The 15,871-nt window shown below is 41.0% G+C and overlaps 1 protein-coding gene across 1 annotated transcript in view; it reads right to left on the reverse strand.

Annotated features, from left to right (window-relative positions):
• Nucleotides 1-9,878: 9,878 nt before the first annotated feature.
• The window catches only part of chka (choline kinase alpha), a 62,401-nt gene continuing 56,408 nt past the window's right edge, over nucleotides 9,879-15,871 (reverse strand). The window contains exons 11-12 of the mRNA XM_072592249.1: nucleotides 12,521-12,602; nucleotides 9,879-12,366 (exon numbers count right to left, since the gene is read on the reverse strand). Of these exons, the coding sequence (XP_072448350.1) occupies nucleotides 12,307-12,366; nucleotides 12,521-12,602 (142 nt within the window). The 3' untranslated portion in view covers nucleotides 9,879-12,306. The remainder of the gene's footprint in view (nucleotides 12,367-12,520; nucleotides 12,603-15,871) is intronic.

A 15,871-nucleotide genomic window follows, 5' to 3' on the forward strand; every position in this document is an offset into this window, starting at 1 on the left:
TTCTCTTAATGTTAAATACTGGCACCATTAACTGTGTACTGTTCCATTAAAATTCTATTTATTTTTCATCAGTTATCTGTAAATAGCATTTTATATATCTTAAGCATAATTCTGAATTAAATTATTTTTCTTGAAACGCAACAAATTTTGTTGAAGCATTTCATCTAGCACTCAGAATGCTTGTTGGTTGGCAAGTGGACTCTGATTAGTAGATTATTGCCAAGAATGCTACATCAATTATTGATAACTGACAGTTAACTGCCAAGATTTGTTTAAATTTTAAATCAGACTGGTTTATTCTGATAGGTTAATGCACTGTGCTGAGAATGAACCAGAGAATCACTATTCCTTATTTTGCTAGGAAAGGGGTAGGAGGTTAGATGTAATAACATTGAAGACATATTTTTTATGGAACCCAATAAAGATGTTTGTGGGAGCTGAGGCGAATGGCTATCCCATGACAACACCATCTATTTGGGCATTTATAGTTTTGTTAAAATGGAACTGCAGTGCGCTAGTTCAATTAATCCACACAATGGTGATGTTATGTGAGGGATCTATGTACAAATTACAATTAATATAGTACTGAATTGCAAATGTCAATTGTTTCCTGGAGTAGTGCATTGGTGTATAGGCCAGCAATGTCAAATGAGCACATCTATATTGCATTACTGTTTGTCTGCAAGTCCCATATGGGCTTCACAAATATGAAAGAATCCTTCATTATGTATATGGAAAATTTGCACTAAACTAGTTACAGTGATTCACTTGAGATAAACTGGCCAAATTTAGCTGCAGCCCATAGCCCCCCACACCCACTGTTCATGGTCAATCTTCTCACATGTTTTCATTCCATCATCAACACTCATGCCACTTCTCACATTCATAGAGCTGCCTTTACTCATTGTAGAAGACAGCTGCGAGGGAGAGGCAGAAAATGGAGGTGAACCTGTATCCATAAGCATAAACTTGAGATCAGCATGTTGGCATATCTTTTGGGCATCAGTCCAGTTATAGAGTGATGGGGTGGTCCAGACAGGTGGTATTAGCTGGTATCCTGCCAATTGGCACTCAACTCTCAGTCACATTAAATTGTCGTCAGCAGTAGCTGAAGTGTTATGAACTGTCTTTAGTGAGTTTGTACCTTTTCTAAATGTTAATATCCCACATATCCTTCACAAGTGATAGACGTGATGATGAGGAATCCTCAGAGGTGGGTGACCACACTAAGGATGCATTGCCATATGAATTCTGCCCTTCCTTCATCAATGCAGATGCATATTTTTGGCGGGATTCTGCATTACAAGAAGGTAGGATGGTACATGCTAAGTTACATATCAGATGTGAATAGGAGCAGGTGCTGGAAACAGGGACAGCAGCATAGAGTCTCTGGCCATTGAGTGCAGGACCCCCCCGGCTCTGCTCAGCTGGATACAAACCCTGAGCCTCAGGCTCGTGCAAGGAAGCTGGGAGCCAGGATGGGAAATGGGTGCACAACTGTATATATTGCTAGGGGCAGTGTGTAACTTTGGAAAGAGAGATTAAAAGAGTCTAAATCCAGCATCAGTGCTTATGACCATCTCTGTGCAAAGAGTGGCCACCATTTGTGGGCGGCACGGTGGCACAGTGGTTAGCACTGCTGCCTCACAGTGCCAGAGACCCGGGTTCAATTCCCGCCTCAGGCGACTGACTGTGTGGAGTTTGCACGTTCTCCCCGTGTCTGCGTGGGTTTCCTCTGGATGCTCTGGTTTTCTCCCACAGTCCAAAGGTGTGCAGGTTAGGTGAATTGACCATCCTAAATTGCCCGTAGTGTAGGTAAGGGGTAGATGTAGGGGTATGGGTGGGTTGCGCTTCGGCGGGGCGGTGTGGACTTGTTGGGCCGAAGGGCCTGTTTCCACACTGTAAGTAATCTAATCTAATTGTGAAGAATCAGATGTGTTAAGTCACTGAGTGTATGCTGGACCCAACAGACTGCTCTCACTCACTGCAACATCACACTGGATAGAGCAAAGCCTCATTTTGCTAGCTCCAGACCTCATTGACATATAGCCAAATGTTTTTAATCTCATCCTTGCCAGGTGGTTAGATAGAAGACCAAGACTCTGATTTTTGTTTGAATAAACCTGGTTTATTGTGTTGTGGCACCCATCTGTGGCCATCACACGTTGAGGTGGGACTTGAACCAGATCTTCTGGGCCTGATGTTTGGACTGTGCTGCCAGACCTGAATAAGGCACCTTGCTTTGTAGATACAGTTTAGTAACCACTCAGGATATTTTTAATCAGTTGGTTTGGTTGGGTTATGACACACCTCTGTTGTAGGTGGGTTTTAAACCCAGATTGTCTATCCCAGGGTTAAGGATGGTACCCTGTGATGCTTCTGTTCATGCTTTATAATGGATTCAGACAATCAATTTGTCTATTAGACACAGTCACCTGCTTAATTCCTTACTAAGTGACCATTCTCCAGCTTCTGTCTTGCAGACAGCTTATCACCGGGCAGAGAAGTTGGAGGACTGACTCTTTTCAACTGTTTCCCCACTTTTCAGCCATTGACCTGCCCTCAGAAAGAATACTGCAATGATCTCCTGTCCTGATGACCAAGGCAGATGCAGGGCTCTGGTGGGAGCGGATGTCTTCATTGCTAATCACTGGTGCCCAGGCCCTCCAGGGCCAGGATGTGAGCTGGACCCAAGTGACACTGCTGCCTCTGTAACCAATCAGAGCAAGGCTGTCCACAAAAGCTGAGAGAGATTGAATCTGGGAGCAGATGACCCATTGATCTCTCTCAGGCTCCTCTAATAACAGAATGCTCCTCATCCACTCCTACTGCTGATAGGTTCAATAATGAGCAGCAGGTTTGGAAAAGAACTAATGTGATTAGAGGAGTAGCTGGGGTCACGCGGGGTCACGCTTGGCCAGGATTGGACTGGCACCAGGAGGTGGGCCTAGTTAAATTCAGAATGTGAGATTTTCCAGGTCTGGGCCTTAAGGATTGCTGTTTTTGGGTCTGGAATATGCTGCCTGCTGCCCAAGAGCTGGTATGGAGACAATAAAGAGGCTGCACGTGGCAGTGGAAAAGGGGGCTTGGAAAGAAAGAGGTGAAACTGAGGCATGGAGGACAGTGACTGTAACAGAGAGCCAAGGGAGATGGCTGCATGGGGGGAGGTATAAAGAGAAGGCTGCAAGTGGAAAAGGAGGAGTTGCAGTGGGGAGGAAGCTGCAATGGGGAAAGAGAAGGAAAAGGATATGGGGAAAGAAGAAAGAGGGCTAAAGATGAGGCTACAAGATGGAGGTGAGAAGAATGAAGTTGCAAGATGAGACAAAGAGGTTGCACAGGAGGGAGAAGCATTCTAAACCTGTTAACAAATGAGTGCTCAACTAACTAGAAACCAAGAGCAGTCAAAATTATTGAGGTAATGAATTCCTTGCAAATGAATGTTCATTCTCTAGTTTGAGGCTGCCTATGTTCAGTGTTTTGGGAGCGTGGTGCAGAAGAGATGGATGCTATTATAATAGACAATATATCCATTCGACAAATTTAAATGTACGATCAGAATTACAGCAAAAATAGTTACAGCTGTCTGGTTAACAAGTTCCAGCTAATGCAAATGCTATAGCTCTGACCTTGCCAGCAGATATGTTTACAATGATGTAATATTTGGGACAGAAGTGTGTGTCAGTTATTTTGAGAACTTCTTGTTGCTGACTTATGCTTGTTGTCTAATGCCAATTTAAATACTGTACTGTCTATGAAATTAATGCTCTCCTATGTACTTAAAGTTTCCAACTTTAAGTACATTTAAGTCATCATTGGACAAGCATATGGATGTACATGGAATGGTAGGTTAGATGGACTCCAGATTGGTATGACAGGTCGAGGGCCGAAGGGCCTGTACTGCGCTGTAATGTTCTAAATGTTCTATGTATACGGCTCTAGATTTAATGGAAGGATGCTATGAGGTTATTGATGAATTCTTCTAATTCTGTTTCTACATGAGTTCAAATATACAACATGTCATCACAAAATACAGAGTGTATTGTTACTATGTACTTGCAATTGTAATAAAGGAGTTGGTGAGAATGAAGAAAGAGCCACTGAAATTCAAAATGTTACCCCTTTAAAAAAATTCTTAGGAGCCCTCAAAAAAATTTAACATGGATTCAAGTGCAAAGAAGTGGAGCTGTTTAGGTAATATGATCAAGCAAATTGTGTGCAATTTTCTGACAAATCTATGAAATGTATGACAAATCTATGAATCATATTGAAACCTGGACTTTTGATGGTCTTTTATAAATAGAGGCATAGAGTACAGAGTGTTTTACTGAACCTTCATAAAACAATTCAAGCAGAATTCGGGAGGGCCCTTAATGGAATCTAAACCCAAAGTTGTCCATCATGGATGTCTCAACCCACCACAGCTGGGTAACCTACCTCCAGCTCAACCAAAACTAAAGGAATATAGGAATAAGGGGAAGTCAACCAGAAAGAGGATTTGTTGTACAGTCAGTTCTGCTTTAACATGCATTTCTTCAACGCGAATTGGCTATAATGCAATTGAAGAATTTAGACCATTACTTGCAGAATGCAAACTTTCCTTAACTTGCACTGGCTATAATGCAATTCCGGTCCCATTGGTTTAAATGGTGCTGCTACTATGCGATTTTCTTATAACACAGGTTTGCACGGAAATGGAAATATTGTGTTATATCAGAACAGATTGTACACCATAGAACCTTCTCCAGACGTCAGGTTGTGAGCTGTGACTCATTTGGTAGTGCTCTATTTTAAATCTCAATTAATGTAATTTCAGCTATTCCACTTAAGGGCTTGAACACAAAACTCAAGGCTGAAACCCCAGTGTTATATTGAGGGAATGGTGCACGGAGTGAGATTCTGAGCTACATTTTACAAACCTTTCGGGGACACATTTGGAGGCTGTACATATAGCACAGTAAGATAGATGAGGCTTTTAATCTCATCACCTATCCACTTTGCCAGGGACAGGGAAGGTGGCTCACACTCTGCCTGTGCAGAATTCAATTAAACGGTTTGCTTACACGAGGGTATTTTGCTTATATCAGATTGACTCAGTGCTAGGAGGAGACCACTGTCAGCTTCCTTCCAGCAGGTTCCAGGCTGGAGGTGTGGAATCTGGGCCATTTCTCAGTCCATGAAAGGGTCAAAAGTGACCATGGTTTCCCCTGCATCAATAGCATCACCTACTCCCCATGAATCACAGCTTACCTGACTGACCCTGATACTCTACCAGACTGCGAGGCCACTCACTGTCTGATTGGACTCATGAGGATGATTTCTGTCTTTAATAGTGGTGAAAACCTGGGGCAGCAAAATGCAACTTTGTTTCACACCAGTCACAGGTAGGGCCTCCCTCTGTTTTCAGTCCCAGTGTGATCAAGATTTCTACCAACTATTCACACCATTCTCTTTTGAATGAAATATCAAACCGTACTATTTGAAAGAATGGAAACTATATCTCTGGCGTCCAGGCGAAAGCTTATCCCTCAACTAACATCAGAAAGATTGATTACTGTTTGTGGGGGCTTGCTGTGTGCAAATTGGCTGCTGTGTTACCATGGTGACAATGCTCAAAGTAGGCCTTTGGCTGTAAAACACTTGACATGTCTAGTGATTATGGAAAGCATTATATAAATGTAAACCTTTCCTTGGAAGTTAGCAGTTCAGGCACTAAACTTTGTTTTAAAAAATTACCTTAACACCTGTTGTTGTGGCACTAGGAAGAAGGTTCCTATGACTCATTGTTGGTGTTAATTCCTGGTGTCACTAATGGGCAACTTCTCTCTCAGGAGTTAGTCAATCCTCACCGGAGAAAGCACCAGTGGGATGCTTAATTAAAGAAATCAACAACAATAATAATTCCTGGAGTCTTGACACAGACTTGCAGGATGATCACAGAATAACTGGACGTTAAGGCAGTGGAAGTGTTTTCGATTCATGAACATGTCTATTGTCAGGTATCAGGAGTGGATGGAGGGGGTTAATCACCTGCTTTAGCAATGAGAACCCAACCATTGGACACAGGACCTCATCCATAAGAGAATTTGACAGTGGAAAACCAGGCATTGGCAACCAGCATAACAGTGTTATGACATCCTGGAGATACCTCCAGTAGGTGCTACATGTAAATAATGTTATGGTGACTTTGATATTAGCCACGCACAACCAGCAGGACTTAAGGCAGCAACCAGAAGCTTGAACCTTCTGAGGCACTATTGCCTCAGACAGCTTGAGAAAGCTCAGTAGAAGGTGAAGAGGTGAGCTAAGTGTGTCCTTGAAGCTACAGCTCTCTGCCAGTTGCCCCTGTGTCAAGCCCACAAAGTTGCAATAGCCTCAAGTTATTTCATGATAAACGTGAGGAATAGTGCCAGAAGACTGGAGGATAGCAAATGTTGCCCCCTTGTTCAAGAAGGGTAATAGACAACCGTAGTAATTATTGACCAGTGAGCCTGACTTCAGTTGTATGTAAAGTGTTGTAAAGGACTAAGAGATAGGATTTATAATAATTTATTAGAATACATTGATTAGGGATAGTCACTGTTTTGTGAAGGGTAGGCCATGGCTCACACCTTAGTTCTTTGAGAAGGTGATCAAACTAGTAGAGGGTAAAATGTTTGATAGGGTGTATATGGATTTCAGTAAAGCATTTTGATATGGTTCCCCACAGTAGACTATTACAGGAGAGGCATGGGATTGAGGGTGATTTAATAGCTTGAATCAGAAATTGGCTAGTTCCAAGATGACAGAGGGTGGTGGCTGATGGGAAATGTTCATCCTGGAGTTCAGTTATTAGTGGTGTACCACAAGGATCTGTGTAGGGGCCACAGCAGTTCTAACTTATTTATAAATAACTTGTTGAGGGCATAGAAAGGTAGGTTAGTAAATTTTGCATGTGACACGGTCAGTAGAGCGGTGGACAGTGCACAAGGATATTGCAGGTTACAAAGGGATAATCTGCAGAGCTTGGCTGAGGGGCAGCAAATGGAGTTTAATACAGATAAGTGTGAGATGATTCACTTTGGAAGGAGTAACAGGAATACAGAATACTGGACTAATGGGAAGATTCTTGGTAGTGTGGATTAGCAGAGATGTGTGTCTGCGCACATAGATAACAAAGTCACCATGCAGGTTGATAGGGCTGTTAAGGCCACATTTGGGGGGTAATGCATATAGATCTGGTCCTGCATCACAGGAAGGATGTGGAAGCATTGGAAAGGGTACAGAGGAAATTTACCAGGATATTGTCTGGTATGGAGGGAAGGTCTTATGAGGAAAGGCAAAGGGACTTGAGCTGTTTTAATTAGATTGAAGGTTGAAAGATGACTTAATAGCAAAATACAAGATCATCAGATAGAGTGGATAGTGAGAGCTTTTCCCCCCCTCAGACAGTGAAGGATATCGCAAAAGGGTCATAAGCTTTAAATTGAGGGGTGATAGATATAGGACAGATGTCAGAGGTAGTTTCTTTAGTAAATAGTAGGGGTGTGGAACACTGCGTGAAAACAGTCAAACTTGTCAACTTTAAGGGCATTTAAATGGTCATTAGATAATGGAATAGTGTAGGTTAGATGGGCTTTAGATTGGCCCTCAATGTTGGGCTGACGTGTGAATCCAAAGAGCCTGAACTGCACTGATCCTGGATTAGTGGTGCTGGAAGAGCACAGCAGTTCAGGCAGCATCCGAGGAGCAGTGAAACCGACATTCCGGGCAAAAGCCCTTCATCAGGAATAAAGGCAGAAAGCCTGAAGCGTGGAGAGATAAGCTAGAGGAGGGTGGGGGGTGGGGAGAAAGTAGCATAGAGTACAATGGGTGAGTGGGGGAGGAGAGGGGATGAAGGTGATAGGTCAGGGAGGAGAGGGTGGACGGGATAGGTGGAAAAGGAGATATTTAGGTAGGACAAGTCCAGACAAGTCATGGGGACAGTGCTGAGCTGGAAGTTTGGAACGAGGGTGAGGTGGGGGAAGGGGAAATGAGGAAACTGTTGAAGTCCACATTGATGCCCTGGGGTTGAAGTGTTCCGAGGCGGAAGATGAGGTGTTCTTCCTCCAGGCGTCTGGTGGTGAGGGAGCGACGGTGAATGAGGCCCAAGGACCTCCATGTCCTCGGCAGAGTGGGAGGGGGAGTTGAAATGTTGGGCCACGGGGCAGTGTGGTTGATTGGTGCAGGTGTCCCAGAGATGTTCCCTAAAGCGCTCTGCTAGGAGGCGCCCAGTCTCCCCAATGTAGAGGAAACCACATTGGGAGCAACGGATACAATAAATGATATTAGTGGATGTGCAGGTAAAACTTTGATGGATGTGGAAGGCTCCTTTGGCGCCTTGGATGGAGGTGAGGGAGGTGGTGTGGGCACAGGTTTTACAGTTCCTGCGGTGGCAGGTGAAGGTGGATGGGAGGGTGGGTTGTAGGGGGGTGTGGACCTGACCAGGTAGTCACAGAGGGAACGGTCTTGCAGAAGGCGGAAAGGGGTGGGGAGGGAAATATATTCCTGGTGGTGGGGTCTGTTTGGAGGTGGCGGAAATGTCAGCGGATGATTTGGTTCCTAGCCTAAGCCTTTCACTGGTTAACCCTTTGTTTATTGACTTCAAAATCACAAACACTGCATGCTGTGCACCCAGGCAAGGTGCAGAGCTCATCCATAAAGTTTTAAATGCTGAAATACATGAGTAAAGTGAGATTTAGAGGAAACATCTTTTGTTGAGACAGGGTAAATTCAGCAATCATCTTTGGGTGCTAAGGACCAGTGAACAATCTCAGAATAAGGGAGAAGATTAAGATAATTTCTTCACTAACTAATTTTTGGAATTCTACATTTCCTATGTTAATTACCCGTTTGGATAGCTTCCCAATAGCTACATGGGGAGCTCCCCTCTAAAATCATCCAGGTCAAACCCCCATTCAGCTCATGTTGTATTCCAATATCTGCAGTTTTGTCCACATATCCTTGGCCCCTTAAACTTGCCCCCATATTTTCTTGGTCCAACATCAATCACCACAAAAGACAAATGACCATCTGCACGTACATCTCTTATTGTTTCCAAGAGACAGATAAAACAATTTAAGTCTGAACATCTGTTGTTTCTGGCAGTCATTATGGTGACAAAGGCTAACAAAGAATTCCCAATAAACACACCTGACCAAATTGGGATGGGATTTCTGCCTGCCATAAGCACCTTAGACGAACTTGTAAGCTCACTTTGCTTCCCCCCCCCTCCCCACCTCCACTGAGATCTAAAGCATTAAAGTATTTTGTGTGCTTTGACCAAGGACTCTGTGGGGGGTACCCACCCAAAACTGCTGCTCAACTGTCTTCACCTTGATTTTGGATGCTCATTTCTTAACTAGTTGTCTTTGTCTTGACAAAATATTCAAATTAACCCAAAAGACAAATTCCCAAAATGCAAAATTCTTTAGACTTCATTTCCCAAGATAATAACCCACCTGATGGCAAAAAAAAATTACAAGGAGCAAAATGGTCTTCAAGGCCATAACTGGTCAAAGCTGGTTTTAAAAAAAATCTTTCATTTTAAAATTTGCCCTGGTCTCAGGAAGGAATAATATTTGAGTTATTTTGTGAGCATTGTTCATATTTCCTATTTGAGAAGGGCCCCAGCAAACAAGGCCTGAACTGCTGAAACAGATGTTGGAAATATGATGCCTTATATCGAATTATTGGAATCATAAGTTTTAAACAGCAGGAAAGGTCAAGGAGTTTGTATTCACTGCACAGCAATGAAAATAAACTCACTGTAATCACAGAGCATGAAAATCATGAAATTTTCCATTAATTTGATGGGAATTGATGGCTCCCTTTAGCCCCTTAGAATTAGTCTTCAACTAGTATTTCTTCATGCCACTAGGGAAAAAGTTTTAATAAAAATTGTCAGTACATAAACTGTGCATACAGTGACATTTTACAAAAATACAACTGATTTGGCAGCAACATAAACAATGCACCACATCACTGCATTAATATTTAAAAGCATTCATCACATTTGTTACAGTAAAGAAATGAATTCTCAACGATTAATTCTGATTGCTTATACTGCAATTCCACAAGTGCAATTACTGTCTTACAGAAAGATCACCATTAAAGGTAGCCATGCACCTCCCAGTACAGTACTGTACAAAACAATGTTGGTCATTGTCAGGAACAGTGCGACCCAAATGTAAAATTTTAGTACGTTTCCATGCACGTTACCAGTTTTTTCCTGACTTGGAAACAGCTCTTCATACAATACTTTATACAGTTTTTCCAATAGGAATTTTAACTTTAACAGACACTGGCTTTTAACTTTCTTACTGGGATCAGACATGGTAACTGCTATGATGAATTAAAACCTAGCAATTTACTGTGCATCACCTACTGCAAAAAAATATACAAACATATGTACAGATTAACTTTTATGTTAGCGGCAGCCTTAATATTGTGAAAATACTTAAAGTAGTGTCAATGCAGATGTATCATCAGAAACTAACTTTGCAAAGTACCTTGTTCCAAACACTTTTGGCTTTGGTCTTAACATTAAAACTCAATCATTATTTACACAATATACATGTTCAACAAGACAAAGGAAATGGCTCAGGTGTTACATTATTTGCCTACATGTGTACATATTAATTGCATTACAGAATATGCAATACAAAATTGTGAATAAATATTGGTCACTTTTCTACCTCACGCACAGCATACTCAATGTAATTCACAATGCAGATTTCCTGGAAACTAAAAATTGCAACTTAAACTTTGAATAGGTCACCTCAGAAAAAGTTTAGGAAATTAACTATTCAACCCAAAATTCAGCTTCGGAAAGAAAACAGAACATGCAGTAGAAAATTGGCTGTCCATTATATATCCTGCTCAACTTACCTAGACTTAAATGGAAAGGAACATTAAGCAGGATATATAAAGAAAACAACAAATCTTCCATTATGCATTGTGTGAGGTTACAGAAACGGAATTTCACCTTTGACAACTGTCAATTTAGGTAAGTACTTATGCTAATTAATTTCAGACAGCTGCATACAAATATTGCAGGTTCCAAACTCCAACTCATTACCAACAACTAAAAGCATATTACCTTGCTTATTCTACACTTGTTATTCAGTACAATAACACTAATGCACTTTTATTTTGTCAAAAGTGAAGGCTTAACCATGTAATGACATACAATAAACAAAATATCATAAACCTAATGCAATTTTATAAAATATTCAGTTTATGACAGCAGTTAGATATCTGACATGTCAGAAACCATCATATTTAAGTCTCCATATCATTGAGAAATGCACATTATCAGACCTGTCTATGCCAAATGTGGAGTGATATTTCTCCTTAGAATGGCAACTCCATATAAAAACAAAACAAATATAGGCACAGGTTGGTATCAGCTAAGAAAGATTATCAGTGTGAGTAGCAATATTCCTGGATTTGTTAACAATGTGCAGTTACCAATACTAGTTGTTGAGAAACAATTCTAGTTGCTTAGCCCTAGAACAATTTATTCTAAGGTTATCTGAAAATAACTGGGAAGATTCCAGTCTTCCCAGTGGCAGTTCTATCCCTTTAAGTCCCATTAGTCAGCAATGCCAACTCATCCATCATCAAAAGGGCCTGGGTCTACTACCCTGTCTGGCTCAGGTAGCTAAACAGCTTCATTCCAATATTTTTTTTTTTACTAGTTTCATTAATAAATCAGAATTATACTGAATTGTAACTTTAAAACTTGGCATCAGTAGCATTACAGATTTTCACATTATATATAAAGCAATGTTAATCTGCCTTTTAATATAGACTTCTAGGCAAGTACGTCAGAGTTTAAATCAACTCTTCTAACTTCAGTTACTTATGTAAAGGTTGTTTCACCAACTAACGAAAAAAGGCATTTTAAAAAGGACAAGTACAAGTCACATCTTCCAGCCGGAGAAATACTTTGATATACACAACTTAATTGTTCACTAAATATCTACTAAAATAAAACTATTCCAGAGAATTAATTAGCAGTTTTGCCCAGATTAATGTTACAGTACATTTTTCAAAGTTTTATCCATAACAAAAGTTCTGAAACAGTAAACAGTCTAGTTTTTACAGACCGTCAATTTCTTGGTTTTTTAGGTCTACAGATCCATTTTCTAAACTTCTACCACGTGAAACAAATCCACACAGTTCATCTCTCTGCTGAATACTGCAGTGGTTTTCCATAGTTGACGACACTTGATTTTTCTCGTGCCTTTGTCTCTACTTCACTGGCTCCTCCCATTTGCTGACTAATCAAACATCTAGCTGCTTCTTCTGTTCAAAGTAGGTTTCAAATCTTGCCAAAGCATAATCCTGCAGAAAATTTACAATTTAAAAGAATATGAACAAAATGCTTATTTATATTCATTCCAAGAGCAATACCACTACCATTCTGAATAACTACATAAAAGTAAATGAAAGCCAGGTGTTTTCTTTTTAAAGATTTAGCCATTACATTCTCACTCACCAGATATCCAAATTCAATTGCTGAAATCCGAGCCTGAATAATGGACCACAGACCCCAAAAGAAGTGTGAAGCAAGTGCATATCTGTAAATGTTAAATACATATAATATTAATACATGCACACAACTGAATTAATATATCACAATGGAATAGGTTGAGAGAGCATGGCAGTGTAGCAATGTATAGGATTGGAAAAGATTATGACATGTTATTTCACTTGCCACAGAGTTGATAATATATTGCGCTATATACACATTACCCTCATTTGTACAATTTTTCAAGGAAATGTAGCTGAAGCCTTCTCCACAAGTTTACTTTAAAAGCAGATGTATATTTATTTTCAAAGAACAAAACACCACAAAGTTTCCAGAAACTGCTTATTTGCTAAACATGTGACTAAAATGGTCAAATGTAGTATAATTAAAATGTTATTTGTAATGCTTTAAGTAATTAAAAGATCACTTACCAGTTACTAAAATCACTTTCAATTCTAACTATGTCAGGAGCTTCTAAAATGCAGCAATGGCTTTATTAATACCTAGTGATACCTTTTTATACCTTATTGACCATGTGGTTCAATTACAGCACTGGAGATGGTTTCTATTTTAAGACAATTTGTAAGCAACAAAATTTGAAGAACTTTTTACTCGGGAGGAAATAGCTAAACCTTTCACGCTGTTTGGTACAGAAAGATATAGTGTTGTCATAATCCCAGAGAATCATAGGTTTCTCTCTGATTAGAGGGGCATAACTGGGGATCACCACAACTTGAGTGAGGGGCAAAGTTCAGAAGGCAGGATCTTCATCGTAACCTCAGTCAGGATGGGAAGTGAACTAGCACCGTTAGTGTCATTCTGCATCACAAACCAGCCATCAAACAAACAATTGAGCTAACTGACCCCCTTTTGAACGATAACAGGATGACAGAATGAGATTACCATACAAGAGTTCATCACTGCCCATGCAGCACCCAAAGTAGGGTTCGTATTCAGCTGGATCTAAAGGGATGCAAATCAACTTTGGGACAGATTTTCAGATAGAATTGGGAACTAGAAGTGAGTTGTGCTGGGCTCCAACCTGTACGGCATACTTTAGGTTCTCCAGGCAGCACGGTGGCACAGTGGGTAGCACTGCTGCCTCAGTGCCAGAGACGTAGGTCCAATTCCCACCTTGGGTGACTGTGTGGAGTTTGCACATTCTCCCAGTGTCTGCGTGGGTTTCCTCCAGGTGCTCCGGTTTCCTCCCACAGTCCAAAAGATGTGCAGGTTAGGTAAATTGACCATGCTAAATTGCCCGTAGTGTTAGGTGTAGGGGAATGGGTCTGGGTGGGTTGCTCTTCAGAGGGTCGGTGTGGACTTGTTGGGCCTAAGGGCATGTTTCCACACTAAGTGATCTAATCTAAAGTAATCTTCAATGCACCAGTCAATTACAGGTAAAGGAGTCAAGTCACTGTTCAGGAATAGCAGGAACATACCCAAACCAATAGGAAGGTCTTGCACTTTAAGCAATCAGCAACCCCAATTGCTTAAGTCCAAGCTGCAGAGCATGAGCAAAAGCAGCTAGATTGATCTTTACTTTTTAAAATGCCACAGTTGTTTGGCCAAGATCCTGGAGGGGCAATTCATCCATGAGCTGACCAGTAGCAGGTATGGCCTGATGCTGTAATACCTCCAGAGGGATCCTTCATATGATCCTCCTGAATCAGATGTAGTTCAGGCCAATATGGGCTGTCAACAGTTTACAAGACTTGGGCTTGAATTGGCTGCCTGCTGATCGGTCTCAAACCACCTTACATTGAAAATTATTTTGGGTTAGGATTGAAGCAACAAATGGAGCGGAAGGCCAGTACTAGGTGTGGACCAATGAACCCTGAACTAAAAATCCTGGTCTTTGTTTCTTCTATTCTAAGCTCCATTCCCTAGTACTGACTCCATCTTACTCCCTGCTAAATTACTAGAAGAAGCTAGTCCATTCACAACCCTGGTGTCACATTTAATCTCAAAGTGAGCTTCCAACCTCCTGTTCACACCATTACTACTTTCAAGATCACTCAACTGTCTGTCTCAGCTTATCTGCCACTGAAACCCTCCTCATCTGTGCCTGTTACCTCTGTACTCAACTAAGTCATTGGATAGTCTCCCATATTCCACCCTCTAAGCTGGAGATCAACCAAAACTGATTGCCAGTGTTTTAATTCACTGCAATTCCCATTCCCTTATCCATTGTAATTGACATACACTGGCTCCCAGTCGAGCAACTTGATTTTAAAACTCATTTTCAAATCCCTCCATGGCCTTGCCTCTTATTTCCTCCTCCCCAGTAATCCTAGAGATATCTGCACACCAAGTCTGGCCTCACCATGGAGTCTTCAGCCACCAGCACCCAAAGCTCTGGAATTCCCTCCATTACAGCCCTATGCCTCTCTAACGCTCTTCTGATCACAGAGCATACCACTTTGTCAAATCTTTTGGTTATTGTACCTCATCTCCTTGGGATTGTTGTTTTGCCCTTTGTTTCATAATGCTCTTGTGAAGCATGGAGATATATCTAATTATATGGAAGGTACTGAATAAGTACAAAGTTATTAATTGCAATGCTCTAAAGCAACTGGAAAACACCTCCTAATTGACTGGTACAAAGTTGACCATAACGCAGCACACAATTGCCGATGAATTTTAAAACTGAACACTGAGAATAAGTAGGTGGGGAATATAAATATTCACATTGGAGAATTTCAGTCTTTTCTGAAACTGACGTGGCATGTGTCATTGATGAAGGAGCTTCACTGTAATCTAGCCAGAAGGTATCTGATTAAGGAGTGCTTGAAGACTTGAGCTACTTAGGCAAATTTTCAGATCATATTTCTAGCAGTGTATTATTAGCACTCACCAAGTCATCTGTACATTGATCTTACTCAAAATGTTATTAATTGCACTTGTAGTTCTCACAGATGGCTGGTAACAAGTAACTACAATATCAAATTACAAGTGCAGCCCCCTAAAACTAAACTATCCATATGTGGCAGTAGTCATTTCACAAGACTACACACAAATATATTTCATCTATATTTTAAGATTTGCAACTATATTTTAGGCAACAAAAATAAACTGCTTGGAATATTAAATGCTGAGGCAGCTATGATGGGACGACACACCCAAATTCCCCATTTGTTGGCTGGAAAAACAGAGCTGAGGCAAATTCTTGGTGAGGAAAGAGTGACCCCAAACTGGTAGCTGGGAAGGCAGAACTATCCTATGATGAAAGAATAACTAGACCAGGTCTATATTCTCTAAATGTTCCAACCCTATAGTATAGTGTGAGGGGGGGGAAGCTAGTTGAAGCATACAAAATTC

Source organism: Chiloscyllium punctatum, chromosome 22 (genome assembly GCF_047496795.1).
Source record: "Chiloscyllium punctatum isolate Juve2018m chromosome 22, sChiPun1.3, whole genome shotgun sequence".
Taxonomy (NCBI): domain Eukaryota; kingdom Metazoa; phylum Chordata; class Chondrichthyes; order Orectolobiformes; family Hemiscylliidae; genus Chiloscyllium; species Chiloscyllium punctatum.